General features: G+C 56.9%; 1 protein-coding gene across 3 annotated transcripts in view; it reads right to left on the minus strand.

Annotated features, from left to right (window-relative positions):
- The window catches only part of CAMK2A (calcium/calmodulin dependent protein kinase II alpha), a 71,433-nt gene extending 59,388 nt beyond the window's left edge, over window positions 1-12,045 (minus strand). For 2 of the 3 annotated variants that reach the window (XM_007188648.3, XM_007188647.3), the window contains exon 1: window positions 5,937-12,044. In XM_007188648.3, coding sequence (XP_007188710.1) covers window positions 5,937-5,998 — 62 coding nt within the window. In that variant the 5' untranslated portion in view covers window positions 5,999-12,044. Of the gene's footprint in view, window positions 1-5,936 lie in introns of all 3 variants that reach the window. The other variant, XM_057539731.1, reaches the window with a different exon arrangement.
- Between the last annotated feature and the right edge of the window lie 656 nt (window positions 12,046-12,701).

Genomic DNA, 12,701 nt, shown 5'->3' on the forward strand with positions numbered 1-12,701 from the left:
AGGGGAGCCTTCCCTGATACCTCCCTCATTCCAACTAGTTGAGGTCTCTTTGCAGCTCATAGCCCCATGTTTGTGCTCACAGCCCTTAACCAGTTGCATTTAAATAATAATATCTAAGTGATTTAATTAATGTCAGATTCTCAGTAAACCATAAGCCCCAAAGGGACAGAGATGACATAAGTCTGGCATGTGGTATCTGCTGGGCTCAGCCTGGGGCTGGGAACAGAGTCTGTTGTCAGGAAATACTTGTTGAGTGGATGCAAGAGTCACAGACATGTTCCTCCTTTTATGTGATGCCAAGACACCAAGGCCGTCAGCGTTTTCCAGCACAGAAGGTCCCACCGGCCTTACAGGCCCACCTGACGCCTTGGTGGGCAGCTAAACCCCACGAGGACCTAGATCTAGTGCCTGGGCTGGGTCTCAGCAGGCTGTGACATGCTCAGGGGGCTGCACCAGGCTGGCCTGGGGAGGGAGGCTTCCTACTGTGCCAGAGAGAGGCTCGGAAGAGACCGTGACACGGGCAACATGTGTGCAGGAGGGGCGGACTATGGCCAAGGGACCAGCACAAAAAAGAGGGAAGCGGAGAGAAAGAAACAGAGACCAGAGAGACACAGGGAAGGACGAGAGGCAAGGGCAGAGGGAGAGAGAGAGAGAGACAGAGAGACAGCCCAGAAGCCTAGCCAGCATCATCTTGCTCTCCCTGCACTGGGAGGTAAGACTCTTGCTCGATGCCCTGTTGGAGCCAGTGTGTTTGTGTACTTGCACGTCCATATGCACCCGTGTGTGTGTGTGTGTGTGTGTGTGTGTGTGTGTGTGTGTGTTCGTGCACTAGCAACAGGATGCAGGCGCTGCATTCCAAGGCTCTGTCATCACCCCACTGAGAGGACCGGGGCCCAAGACTGCAGGGGTGCTGGCAGCAGTCACCACACACTTGTGCATGGAGGCGGGCAGGCGGGAGGGAAGCTCGGCAGTGTCAGTGTGTCTCAGGCTGTGTGGAGGCGGAGGCCTGCGGCATGCACCAGAACATGTGCGTGCCTTCCGCTCTGCTGGCTCGGAGGAGGAGGGAGGAAAGGCTGTCCCCTTCCCACCTGCCCCCCAACTTCTCATCCTTGGCCTCTGGCCCCTGCACACCATCTGGTCCCCTACCAGACCCTGCTTCTGCCTCTCCCTGTGGCCTTGGGCAAACCACCTCTCCCTGGGCGTTGGCTCCACCGTCGATGCTTGTGAGAGGCAGTGTCTACGGTCCTCCCAGCTCTGGTGTTCTGGAAGCCTGAAATTTCCCAAGGGTGCCTTCCACAGACGGAGGCTAAAGAGGGTAGCAACTCTAACGGCACATTTCAGCATCTGCAGAAGTGTTCTGATCCCCATTTCACAGATGGTAAAGCTGAGCTACACCAAGGACAAGGAATCCACCCAGGGTGGTGCCTCAAATTAGAAGTAGAATCATGACTGGACAATAAATGACAGTTCAGAGTTCCCTCACCCACAAGGCCACACTCCTCTTCCCTGGAAGTGTTCCCCAGACAGGGCACCAGAAGCGGCCCCTCTCATCAACCCTCCCCCCACACGCAGGGTGCTGGAGACCCACACCCAAGCCTGAGAGCTGCCACCAGTCCGCTGAGCCCGTCATTCCACCTTCTCAAGCCTCAGTCTCCTCATCTGAGATGGGCGAGTAAGTTCTCTGCCTCCCTCAGAGCTAATGGGTGGAGAAGTGCCACACCGGCCCCAAAGTGTTGTGAAGGTGAGAGGTTATTAGAAGCAAAATAAAAGCACAATACCGGTCTTTGGTGGGGGGAGTACATCGATGCCCATGTGTTTTCTCCCTCTCCAATATTACACCATCGATCCTTCTAACAGCTCTGCCAGGGAAGGGCGGGATTGCTAAGCACATTTTGCAGATGTTAGAGCTTGTGTCGCAAGAGAGAACCTAAGCACCCAGGACCCTAGGCCCCCCACACACACCCCACCCCCCAGCGCAGGGAGCTGCCTCTGGTCCCCAGTGTCCCCCACTGATCAGCCCAGCCTAAGCCCCATTCATGATACAAAGCCGTGGAGGTAAGAGGGGTTGGGGGCTCTGGAGCTAGCTCTCCCCCCTCCTTTGGGCAAACTTGCTGGCGCCTGCAGTCCCTCCCCTAGCCCCACCACCGCCCTTGAGTCAGTTTCAGACCCCTGTTTCTAGAGAGGAAAGAGTGGGTTGCAAGCTCTCCAGCCTCCCTCCCTCCTCCCCCACCCCTTTCTCAAGTAAAATCCCCTTCCGAGCCTCTTTCTGTACAGCCCAGTGATTACACAGGCTGCAGGGCAATTCTGCCTCTCTAACTAACCTCTCCTGGGAGTGGGATCCAAAGCCCAGAGCATGTCAAAGGCTGGTGGAGGCACCCTCCTTCTCCACCTCTTGGAACCCAACCCTTTCCCCTGATCTTGGTCTTCGAGAAGGCTGAGTCTGCAGGGGAGCTCTGGTCCCACTGTCCGGGCCCATTCTGACCCTGCAGCTGGCGTCGCTGCAGTCTGCCTTCTGCCTCCAAACAAGCTTCTGTGCTCCTAAGGTCTGGGCTTCCATTTCTCTCTCCCATGGGAGGAAGGAGGATTGGGGTCAAGGGAGGAGGGAGTGAGCTAGTCTCCGGGTCCCAAGAGACAGCCCCACCTCAACCCTCTAGGGAAACTGGAATCAAGTTCCTGGCTTATGTGAATCATATGCTGCAGTGCGACCTTCGTCCAGCGGCATCAAGAGGCCCCAGGGCCCTGATTCCAGCCCACGCCCCCTCAACTGGCTGCCCACCAGGCGGGGGAGGAACTGCCAGCCCTACCACAAGCTGCTCAAAGGCCTGCACTCAGGAGCCAGGCCTCACTGGGCAGGGTGCCAGGAAGCCCTCGAGAGGCACGTGTCCTCCTCTCCAGCTGGGCAGCCAGGGCCCTTCAGAAGGAGGTCCAAAGACCCCCGTGTCCCCTTGGAGGGCCAGCCCAGCTGCCTCAGGCAGTCACGGTGCCAGTGATCTGAAGTGGGCTCCTAGAATGGGGGCTCGGTTTCTGGGTGGTAACAGCAGTGTCCCGGCTGACAGGGACCTTGGGTCACCAATTGAAGGATGGGCCCTGCAGGCACCTTCGTTGCTTATCCCAACAGAACAGGAGCTGTTGCATCCCTGCCAGCCTTGGGGGGTGGGGTGGGGGCAGGGCTTGGTCAGCCCCCTCTGCCAAGCCGGGAAAACTCCAGACAAAAGGTAAAGATGTGGCAGGTCAGCTTCAGCCTGTCCGTCTGAGGGCAACAATGACCCCAGTGTGCCAGGCTTGTCACTATGTCTTTATGAGAACCATCTCATTTCATCCTCCCAGCCCTTTTTTACCTCCAGGTTACAGGTCGGGGGAAAGAGGTGCTATAGCCTGCCCAGTGTCACAGTGCTATGGGTGGTGAGGTCCAGACCCTGTGCCCTCTCTGGGCACTGCCACTTCCTGTCCCACTGGGCACTTGGACTGAAGCTGCACGCAGAGCACGAAAGCCCTGTCTCCTCAGTGATGTACCCAGGCCTTTTAGATCCAGGCATTAGAGGTGTAGAGCCTCATCTCCTTTTTTTTCCAATACAAGCATCCTGAACCTCAGGCCCATCCTTAGCCTTTCCGATGTCTTGCAAGTCCTGACATTGCCTGTACCATTTCGTAAGTTTGTGTATTTTTCTAGGGAAGGTAGACTTAGACTTTCATCAGATTCCTGGAGGAATATGTGACCTAAAAAAGGTTAAGAGCACTGATGGTTGTGGAAGGAAAAGGTCTGAAATTGATCAGATTAGGCCTGGCCATGCCTGCCACCCTCAGTTTTCCTGCCATGGCCACGAAAGGGCTCCCTGTCCCCTGAAATTCTGTCCGTGCCCCAATCCCTCCAAGCGCCCCAGCTCCAAGAAGGCTCACGCAGGCTCTCCTTGACAAGTCACCCCCACAGCACCCAGTCTTCATGATATCCATCTCCTCTTGGGGCAAAACATCACTTTTATTTTCACTTTGAGCGCCTGAGTCATGTCTCAACTCCATTTCACTGCACTCTGTGACGCAGTCCTCCCGAAACCGAGCCTTGCTCGCACCCTGAAAGGCAGCTCCCAGCTGATCAGGGAATCCTTGGTTCCGTGGATGCCAGAACCCAGCTGAGAAGGGGTCCCTGCACAAGTGCAGCAGACAGCCTCGGTCCTCCAGAGCAGCCCCAAACGTTTCGTTCCTGCTGTCCAGCCCCCAACATCCCCAGCACAAAAACACACTCAGAAAGACAGGAAGTCTGCAGACAGGAGTGAGCACACATCTGCACATGGGTGTGTGTCTGTATGAGGGAGCTGGTGTGTGCCTGTAGGTATCAGGATAGCCTGGTGTGCAAGTGTGTGAGTGTGTGTGTGTGTGTGTGTGTGCGGGCAGCCTACTTGTACACAGCCACAGGCCCACCTCCCACATATATGCAGACACCAGCCTGAGCTCACACATGCCTTCAACACCCACACTCCCACCCGAGCCCATGGGCCCAGGCCTCACACGCACACACATAAACCTTCCTGTGGGCATGCCCCCCTGTTCCTCTCAGATGTGCATGTCCAGACCTCACAGGAACACCAGTGAGCCCAAGTCCCACATGCGCATCCTTACACAGACATATATTTACGCACAGCTGATGTGCATACAGCTCTGACCGGCCATACATGTGTATACACAGTGACGCATGTATACACCTTCGTTCCCATGCAAACCAGCCAACGGACCTCCTTGTGCCACCTGCATCCACCCACCCCTGCAGGGCACACTTGCATTTTCAGGCCTTACACATGAAGCACACACCAGCACCTCCCTTCTGGTGCACACACACATGAACATTTGCACACCTTTTCAGTGCATGCAAGTGTACCCCAGAGTCAGTTCTCACGCAGCAACACACATCAAAGCACACCCCTGTGTGTGCACATTCAGACCTCACAGCAGCACATACCTGCTCACAGGGCCCCTCTCCCCTGCACTCCTGCTGCTACAGCAGGGACCACCCAGGGCATTGGAGCTGCTCTGCCCACGGGGCAAACTCTGCCTCTAAACTGTACCCCTACCATGGATCCATCCCCGGATCCTCCACAGACTTAGCTGGCGGCATCCGGGAATGCTTCCCTGACACTCCACAATCTATGGGGCTACCCCAAAGGGCTCTCCACCCACCACATCCTCCCACCCTTCTCTCTACACCAGTCATCAGAGGCAGGAAATGAGCTCTGGGGCTGGCAAACTTTGCCAAGGGACCAGAGCTGGTGCACCCTCACATCACTAGCCCCTGCAACAGCAGTGTCCCCCTGCTGCTGGCCTGGTTGCCCCTCCCCTCCTCCCAACACCCAGGAAGCCTCACCAGTGGCTCCATTATTAACCCCTGCTGTACCGTTGCCCTCACCCCTGGCAGGAGCTGGCAAGGGGGAGGGGGGGCGGGGATGTTCTTACAGGGAGAAGTTGGCCACTCTGCACAGCTGCTGTAGGTGCCTAAAGGCAGGAGGAACTACCCGGGAGGTGGTGAGCTCTCTGTCACCAGAAGTAACCAAGTTGAGGGAGATGGCCACCTCAGGAGAAACTCAACAGGGGATTCCAGTCTTAGACTCAGCTGACTGGGAAGATCCCTTCCTTTTTAATCCTGTTTCTAAGAATCTGTGTGTGCCCAGGTCATGTGCATTTGTGTGTGTATGTGTGTGTGTGTGTACACGCACAGACACTGCCATGCACTGTCAACCCTTCACCTCTACGCACACACTCGCCGGGCTGGCCTTGGCTCATCTTGGCAAACATGCCCGCACCTGGCTCTAGGCACTCTGCACATACAAGTGCCCCCAAACACATGCAGCCTTCCTCCCTGCGTGTGCACTGGAAGCACTGCAGGTGCACACCCCCACCCGTGACACTGACCCCCTGAGCCCTCCAGGACTCTCTGAGGTGCAACTCACTTGCCCAGTTCCTCGAAGAGCTGGTACTCTTCCGTGAAGCGGGTGCAGGTGATGGTGGCCATCCTGGCGCTGGGTGGGCAGGCGAGGCTTGGGGCTGGAGGACCAGGACTGGGGTGCTGCTGCTCTGCTTCCAGAACTAGGGGCCACTCGCCTGCCCGTGCTGCCAAGTGCAAACTGAGAACCGGCTTGACTGACGAGCCCGGGGCTTCTGAGCAGAGCACTGTGTCTGCTCACAGCCTCGCGAGTCTTCGTCAGCATTCAGGTCCCCATGGCAACCACCTCCGAAACGCCCTGTTCCCGTTGCCCCGGTAACTGCCTCCCCAACACCTGCCTGCCTTCCACTTCAAAACCTGCTACTGGACGCCCTGGCCCTACTGCACACAGTACTGCAGGCCTGTGTGGACCCGGGGGTGGGTGGACACAGCACCCCCGAAGTGATGGACCAACGGAGGGGTTGGAGGAGGGGAAGGAGAACAAACTTAGTCCACAAGTAATCTTCAGTCTTCCCACCTCCCCCATTTCCAACTGTGGGGCCCTTGTAACAGACAAGATGGGATTAAGTGGGGCAAAAAGGCAGTTGCCATGGTAACGGCCGGTGGGTGCCACATTCTGGGATGGTCCCCCGGAAAGACAGGATGCAGTTACCCTGGCAACTTCATCTCCTCTGGAGAGACAGGTATTGCCCCGTTGCCCTGGCAACAGCCAGGTTCTAAGGTTTACAGGGAAACGATGGCTAATTCATTGGGATCTCTCTCTCTCAGTGGATCACCGTAGTCTCTGTAACTATCTCTCTGCTCCCCTCTAATTTTTTTTTTTTTTTGCCTCTTCCTCTGTCTTTCTTATTTTGCTCTCTCTCTCTCTCTCTCTCTCTGTTCTTTGCCACCTTGTCCATCACACTGGGACTCTAGCTAGGGGGAAGTGCAGAGGAGCTATCAGGATTCTGGAGGGAACATTCCTGGCTGCCTGCTCACCCCAACCCCTCTCAGCTATGACAATTGGTCCCCTCCTGAGGTCTCTTCCATAACCACTCCCTTACCCCAGGCCGCCAGAGGGGCCATGGAGATCTGGTCTCCTGGGGCTCATGTCCCAGTTTCTGCTTGTGCTTCAAGTCAAGGTGAAAGAGGTGGAGGCGGCAGTGGGGAGGGGAGCATGGCCTGGCTTGGAGGGGAGTGGCCGTGGACCTGCCCTAAAATCCTCATTCCCAAATTTTGTGGGCACTTTCCTGGCCAACTTCAACTCTTCAGGGCAATAACCATATCTATGGCCCCAAGATCTCACCCCAAGGCCCGGTGGATTAAGAAGGAAAAGGACTGGCATTTAAAGATCTGAATTCAATTCCAGTCCTAACATGTATTAACTGTGTGATGCTGAGAAAGTCACAGCCCCTCTCTGAGCCTCTAGCTCCTTTTCCACAAAACAGAACAAAGTTGCCACTGCAGAGGAAGGCTGTGAAGATAGAGCAGGCTGAGGGCTGTAGAGGCCTTTGGGGAGTATGTAACTATGAGGCCTCTTTTTAGTTTCTAGAAGAGAAAAAGGAAGGTCTAAAGTGAAACCATGACCACCCCCATCGTTCTAGCTTGAACTCAGAATCTCAGACCCTCACACCCACCTCCTCCATTCAAGCTCACTTCACAGCCCACCAGGCTGAGGTCTCATGCCAGCACTTGCCCACAATGAGCACAGGATAAAAGGATCCAGGATCCAAACCCTCTGGGTTTCTAACCCACCCATTCTGAACCTCCAAATTGCCTTACTGGTCACCTCACTTGCTGGACACACTGTCTGCTTGTTGGTCATCCCCAACCCCAGCAGATCCCTGACTCACCACCCTAGGTCCAGGAGCCGCTGGAGAAATCTAGGTACCCCCCCCCCCCCAATTCTGCCCCTCTTCCTGAGAGTTGGGAGTGGGAGAAAATGATGGAGTTGACTCTGATGCAGCCACTTCTTCCCAGGAGAGAAACAGGAGGGAGGCAGAGGGGAAGGAGGGGAGGAGAGCCAGGGAGGAGGGAGTAATGGCTTAGCCACTAATTGCACCATTACCACCTTCAGAAAAAGGAAAAACCACTCAGTTTTGTTTCTGTGCACAATATGCTTCCTGCTTCTGCCGCCAACGTTGCAATTCAGAGGCAGAGAAGAAAGGCCTTTGCTCGGGGGCTGCACGGCCGGTGGGCAGCAGGCAGGGCACAGAATACCGCTAGAGGCTAGAGGCAAATGCGCGCAACTGGAGGAAGGGCTGCACCGCCACCTCCGTGTCGCAGACCCTCTAGCCTGTCCCCAGGAGGGGATGGCTACCACACGTGAAAGCACTGGAACAGTCCTCAGTCACCACTGAGGGCACTTGCATCACTGCCCAGAGGAGAGGAGAGGCAGCGTTCTGCAGCGGTTAGAGTGACTCCATGACCTATAGGCTGTGTGATTTGGGATGGGTATCCTAGCTTCCCTGTGTCTCGATTTCTTAATCTGCAAAATAGAGTAAAACATTCCCTAGCTCCAGGGCTGTTCTCAGGATTAAATGTGATGAGCACAGTGTCTGACACACTGTAAATGCTCAATAGATGGGAAATTATTCTTATTAAGGGACTCAAAAGTCCCTCCGTCTTCACACTGCTCTCTCTGAATCATGCAAGTACACATCACTATCTTCAAGTCCCAGCACTTTGGGTACCATTCTCTGAGTCCCCACTGGAGTTAAGCTCATGGTTTGAACATCACCTTGCCCTGGCCTGGTTTGCAGAATTCCCATAGAACAAAGGACTGGGGCTAGAAGGCAGGGGTCACAAGGCCTCCAGCTTGTCAGGTGTCAACCTAATGGTGCTTTAGAAATTAACAGATAAGACAAAAGGCAACTGTGCCCTGAGGCTGTATTAATGGGAACCTAACGTTCTGAATAAAGGAGGTGATAGTCCTGCTTGGCTTGGAGCTGGCCTGATCCTCTCCCCTCTCCTCACCCCTCCTTTCCTTCCCTTGAGCTCTTCCTTCTCAGGTGTCCCTATCCTTCCTATTCCTTTTCATCCTCTTTCTTGTTTCTATCTCCCTTCCTCTCTTTCTCTGAGTCTCAGTCATCCTTCTCTCCCTCCCGGTGCTGGCCTGGATCCTGTGCACACGGTCCTGGAGGGATGGGCAGGACCCAGGCTGTAGGATCCTGATGGTGCCGAGATGCCTGGAGAGGACGGAGAGGGAGGAAGAGAAGGGAGAAGAGGAAAAGGTCTCCTTGGCAACTCTCTTATACACACAAACACACACACACACACACACACACACACACACACCCCTCCGAACCTTCGAGAGCCTAGCACAGGGGTGTGGGCACTGCCTCAGACAGGCACCCCCAACCTGACTGTACTGTTGCCCTGCCAAGGAGGCACAACTGCTAATTCACTGTCTCCCCTGAGCCCGAGAAGCTGGCAGCTGTGCCCGGTGGCAGCGGGCAGCAAGGAGCCAGCCCTGCCTCGGTGGCGCTGAGAGCACGAGCCGCTGATTGCCGCAGGGGGACTGTTCCTGCCAGACTTCCCACTTCCCAGGGAAGTGGCAGCAGGAGAGCCAGCACGTGTGCCCCCAGCTGCAACTTGCGTGCGGTACTCAAGAGCAGGCCTGCCTGCCACAGGCTGGTGGTCAGGGGTGGGAGCCCTGGAGGGCACTGAGCTTGGCTCTGACATGCTAGGACAGGGAACCGGAACGCAGGCTGTACCCCAAGGAGCTGGAGAGGGACAAACGGGGACCAGGGCCAAGTTCCTGGGCCACAGCAAGGGGTGACACCCGACTCAAATCCCACCTTGCACAGCCTCCACGTGTGCTCACACACACACGCCCGAGTGCCTCAGGGTCCCGCAGGGCCTGGGTAGGCACCACAGAAAACGTGCCATCTGCCCGGTCCCCAAGAGGCCTGTCCCATTAAGGGCAGTGAGCATGGGGGCAGAATCGGTGGAAAGTGGGCCAAGAGAGAAATGATTCTGCAGAGGGTCTAGGTGGAGAGCGATTTGGTTCATTACTTGCAGTAAGTCATGCCAGCTTTGCACTCAGAAGGGAGAGGAGCCAGGGGTCAGGGAGCAGCTCAGTCCCCTGAGGTGTCCCACATATGTGGCACTCCTTGCAGGGGAGAGGGACACAGGGAGCCAAGGGACAGAGAACCACAGCTACTGGGTCCATGTCTGCACAGCACAACCTGCAGCTCAAGGACCCAAGTTCAAGTCCTGCCATTGGCTGTCAGTGTTGATGGCAGGTCTTTTTCCCAGCAGGGCCTCCATTCCTTCCTGAGAAATGTAAAGACAAGATGTTCCTTCACTGACTCCAAGGACGTGAAAAACAGTTCTTTCCACTTTAGAGCCAAGCCCTGTGCTAAGCACTTTACATATTGCACTATTTATACCTCACAACAAATGTCCGTGAGAGAGGTACAATCATCACCCGTTTTGCAGAGATGTGGCGGGACTTAACCAATATAAGGTTTGTTTGACTTCAGCACCCTGCCTTGTGTTCCTTGGACTCCACTAGTTCCAGAAGGGCCCTGAGGCGGCCCAGGCCGCTTACATACAGGGGACTGAGGCCCAGAGAGAGGAAGCTGCCCTCCTGCAGTCGTACAAGTCCAGGGCAGTCAGGACGACAAGCCAGAATGCCTGACTCCCCCAGCAGTGCTCCTTCCCTTCCCCTCCCTGCCCCGCTCTTTCCTGCACTCAGGGCTACCTGCCTAGGTCCCAAGGTACCCAAAGGCACCAATCAGGAAGAGGAAATAGTGCCAAGGCCCAGGGTGGGGCCCAGAGCCCTGCTCCTCCAGCCAGGTTAGGGCTCTCTCCTGGCTCCTAGGGGACTGGTTATCCCTGCCCAGGGCTCCGCAGACAGGGCCCAACTCCGACGGGGCCGCCCCGGCTCTAACCCATCTGTGGCAGATCTGCTGTCATCTGGTCCAGCCAAGGGGGAAAGAGGGGGCCTGTCTGGCATCTCCAGGCTCCACTCCCCTAAGGGGCCAGAGCTGCCTCTGGCCTGCCCTTCCTTCCGTCCCTCCTCACCATAGGTGGTGCAAGCATCTGCCTGGAGATGCCATTCAAGGGCCTGACACAGAGTTCAGACCCAGGTGCACTGGCTGGGGGGAAGGCAGGAGCCAGAGGGGGCGGGAAGAAGGGGGTCGGAGGCCATGCTGATTGCTGGGCAGAGCAGAAGCCACAGCAAGCAGGCTGAGCCTCTCATCACAGTGCCCTGAGCCCTGAGTTGCTCCTCATCCTGAGCAACAAATCCCAGGCCCCGGCCAGCCACCGGTGCCCCAGTTAGGCAGGCCTGGGGACTGCTGGGCTGTGGACGGGGTTACAGGCTGAAGCTTGAGTGGGGCTCCTGGGCTGTTAGCTGGGCTCTGGGTTAGGCAGGACTCTGAGGCAGATGAGCTCTAGGCTGGGTTTAAGATAAGATCAAGCCTCCTTCTCAGGGCACGGGGAGCAGGCACCAGCCCCTAGCCCCCAGCCCCAGCTGGACTCTCCATGTTTGGGGCCAGATTGGCCACAGCGGGTAGGCCTTGGTGCCTAGAGAAGAGGAGAAATTGGCCTTGTATGGTCCTGCACTTGTGGCCCCAAAAGGCAGAGACCCAGGAAGAGAAGCAGGGCTGGAGCTGGAGGCTGGGCCACCTTGGGCCGGGCCAACTCAGCAGACACGGGAGAGGCCTCCACTCAACTGGTGCAAGCCTGGAGCGGCAGGGAGCCCTGAATCCATGCCACTCTGGAATGGGCCAGCCCACGCAGCTGGGACAAGGACCCGGCAGAGCCGGAATATCTTGGGTTGTGGGCAGACCATGGATAACCCATCCCTGGGGTATGCCAGACCTGGGACTTCAGAGCTTCCCTCCAGAGCAGGCAGAAGAACTGGGGGTGGCCGGAACCCAGAAGCCCCAGCTGGTCCTGCCCCTGCCCCATCATGACCCAGGCATCAACATCCTGGAGACAGAGAAGGGTTCCAGTTGGGGGAGGCCGTAAGAGGTAAAGAGAGCAGGGCTGGGCGGAAGGGCCTCAGGACGTGGACGGTCACCTCCATCACGCAGCCCCAGGCCTGCCCCTCCCTCCTGGGCTCAGCAACCTCTGCAGCAGGGATGCAGCTCTGTAACCAATTCTTGAAAGCCCCTCACTGCACCGCACCCACCCCACCCGTCCCGCTCATCCACATGCTGACAAGTCCTAACAGGCCTCCTTTGCCAGAGACAAAAATAACTATTTTCAAAATTCACAGCAGGGCTTTCGCCTACACACACTGCACCGACTGGAAGCTGAAGGGAGATATGCAGAACGCAGTGTGCGGATAGAGGCCCGCTACACAGCCAGCGAGCCCCGAGACCCCCATGCTTCTTCTCCCCACCGCCCAGCCCGTGTCCCCCAACACTCACACACCTAGGGGCGCCCAGAACACCTAGGGGGAGGGCTCTCAGTTTGTCCACTGTACACAGGGACAGTGAGGCCCGGAGCGGGCCTGAGATTTGCCGAGGCCCCACAGTGGCTCTGTGACCAGGTCCCACACGTTCTGCCTCCTGGCCAGGGCGCCCACCTCCTCTCCCATTCCCTGGACCAACAGTGAGCTCACGCCTGGCCCAGGACGCACGTGCACACACCCACATGAGCACTGCAGCCCTCGCTTCTGTGTTATTGCGTTTTAATCAAGTTCACGGGTTCCTCCACAACCCTTACCTCGGCCAGTCCTCTACAGGCCTGTGAGGTAGGCAGAGCCAGGGCTAGCACTCCCATTGCAGGTGGGGAAATCGAGGCCCAGGGGAAAAGGACTGGGCCGAAGGTCAGA

The sequence above is a fragment of the Balaenoptera acutorostrata genome, chromosome 2 (assembly GCF_949987535.1).
Source record: "Balaenoptera acutorostrata chromosome 2, mBalAcu1.1, whole genome shotgun sequence".
Lineage (NCBI taxonomy): Eukaryota > Metazoa > Chordata > Mammalia > Artiodactyla > Balaenopteridae > Balaenoptera > Balaenoptera acutorostrata.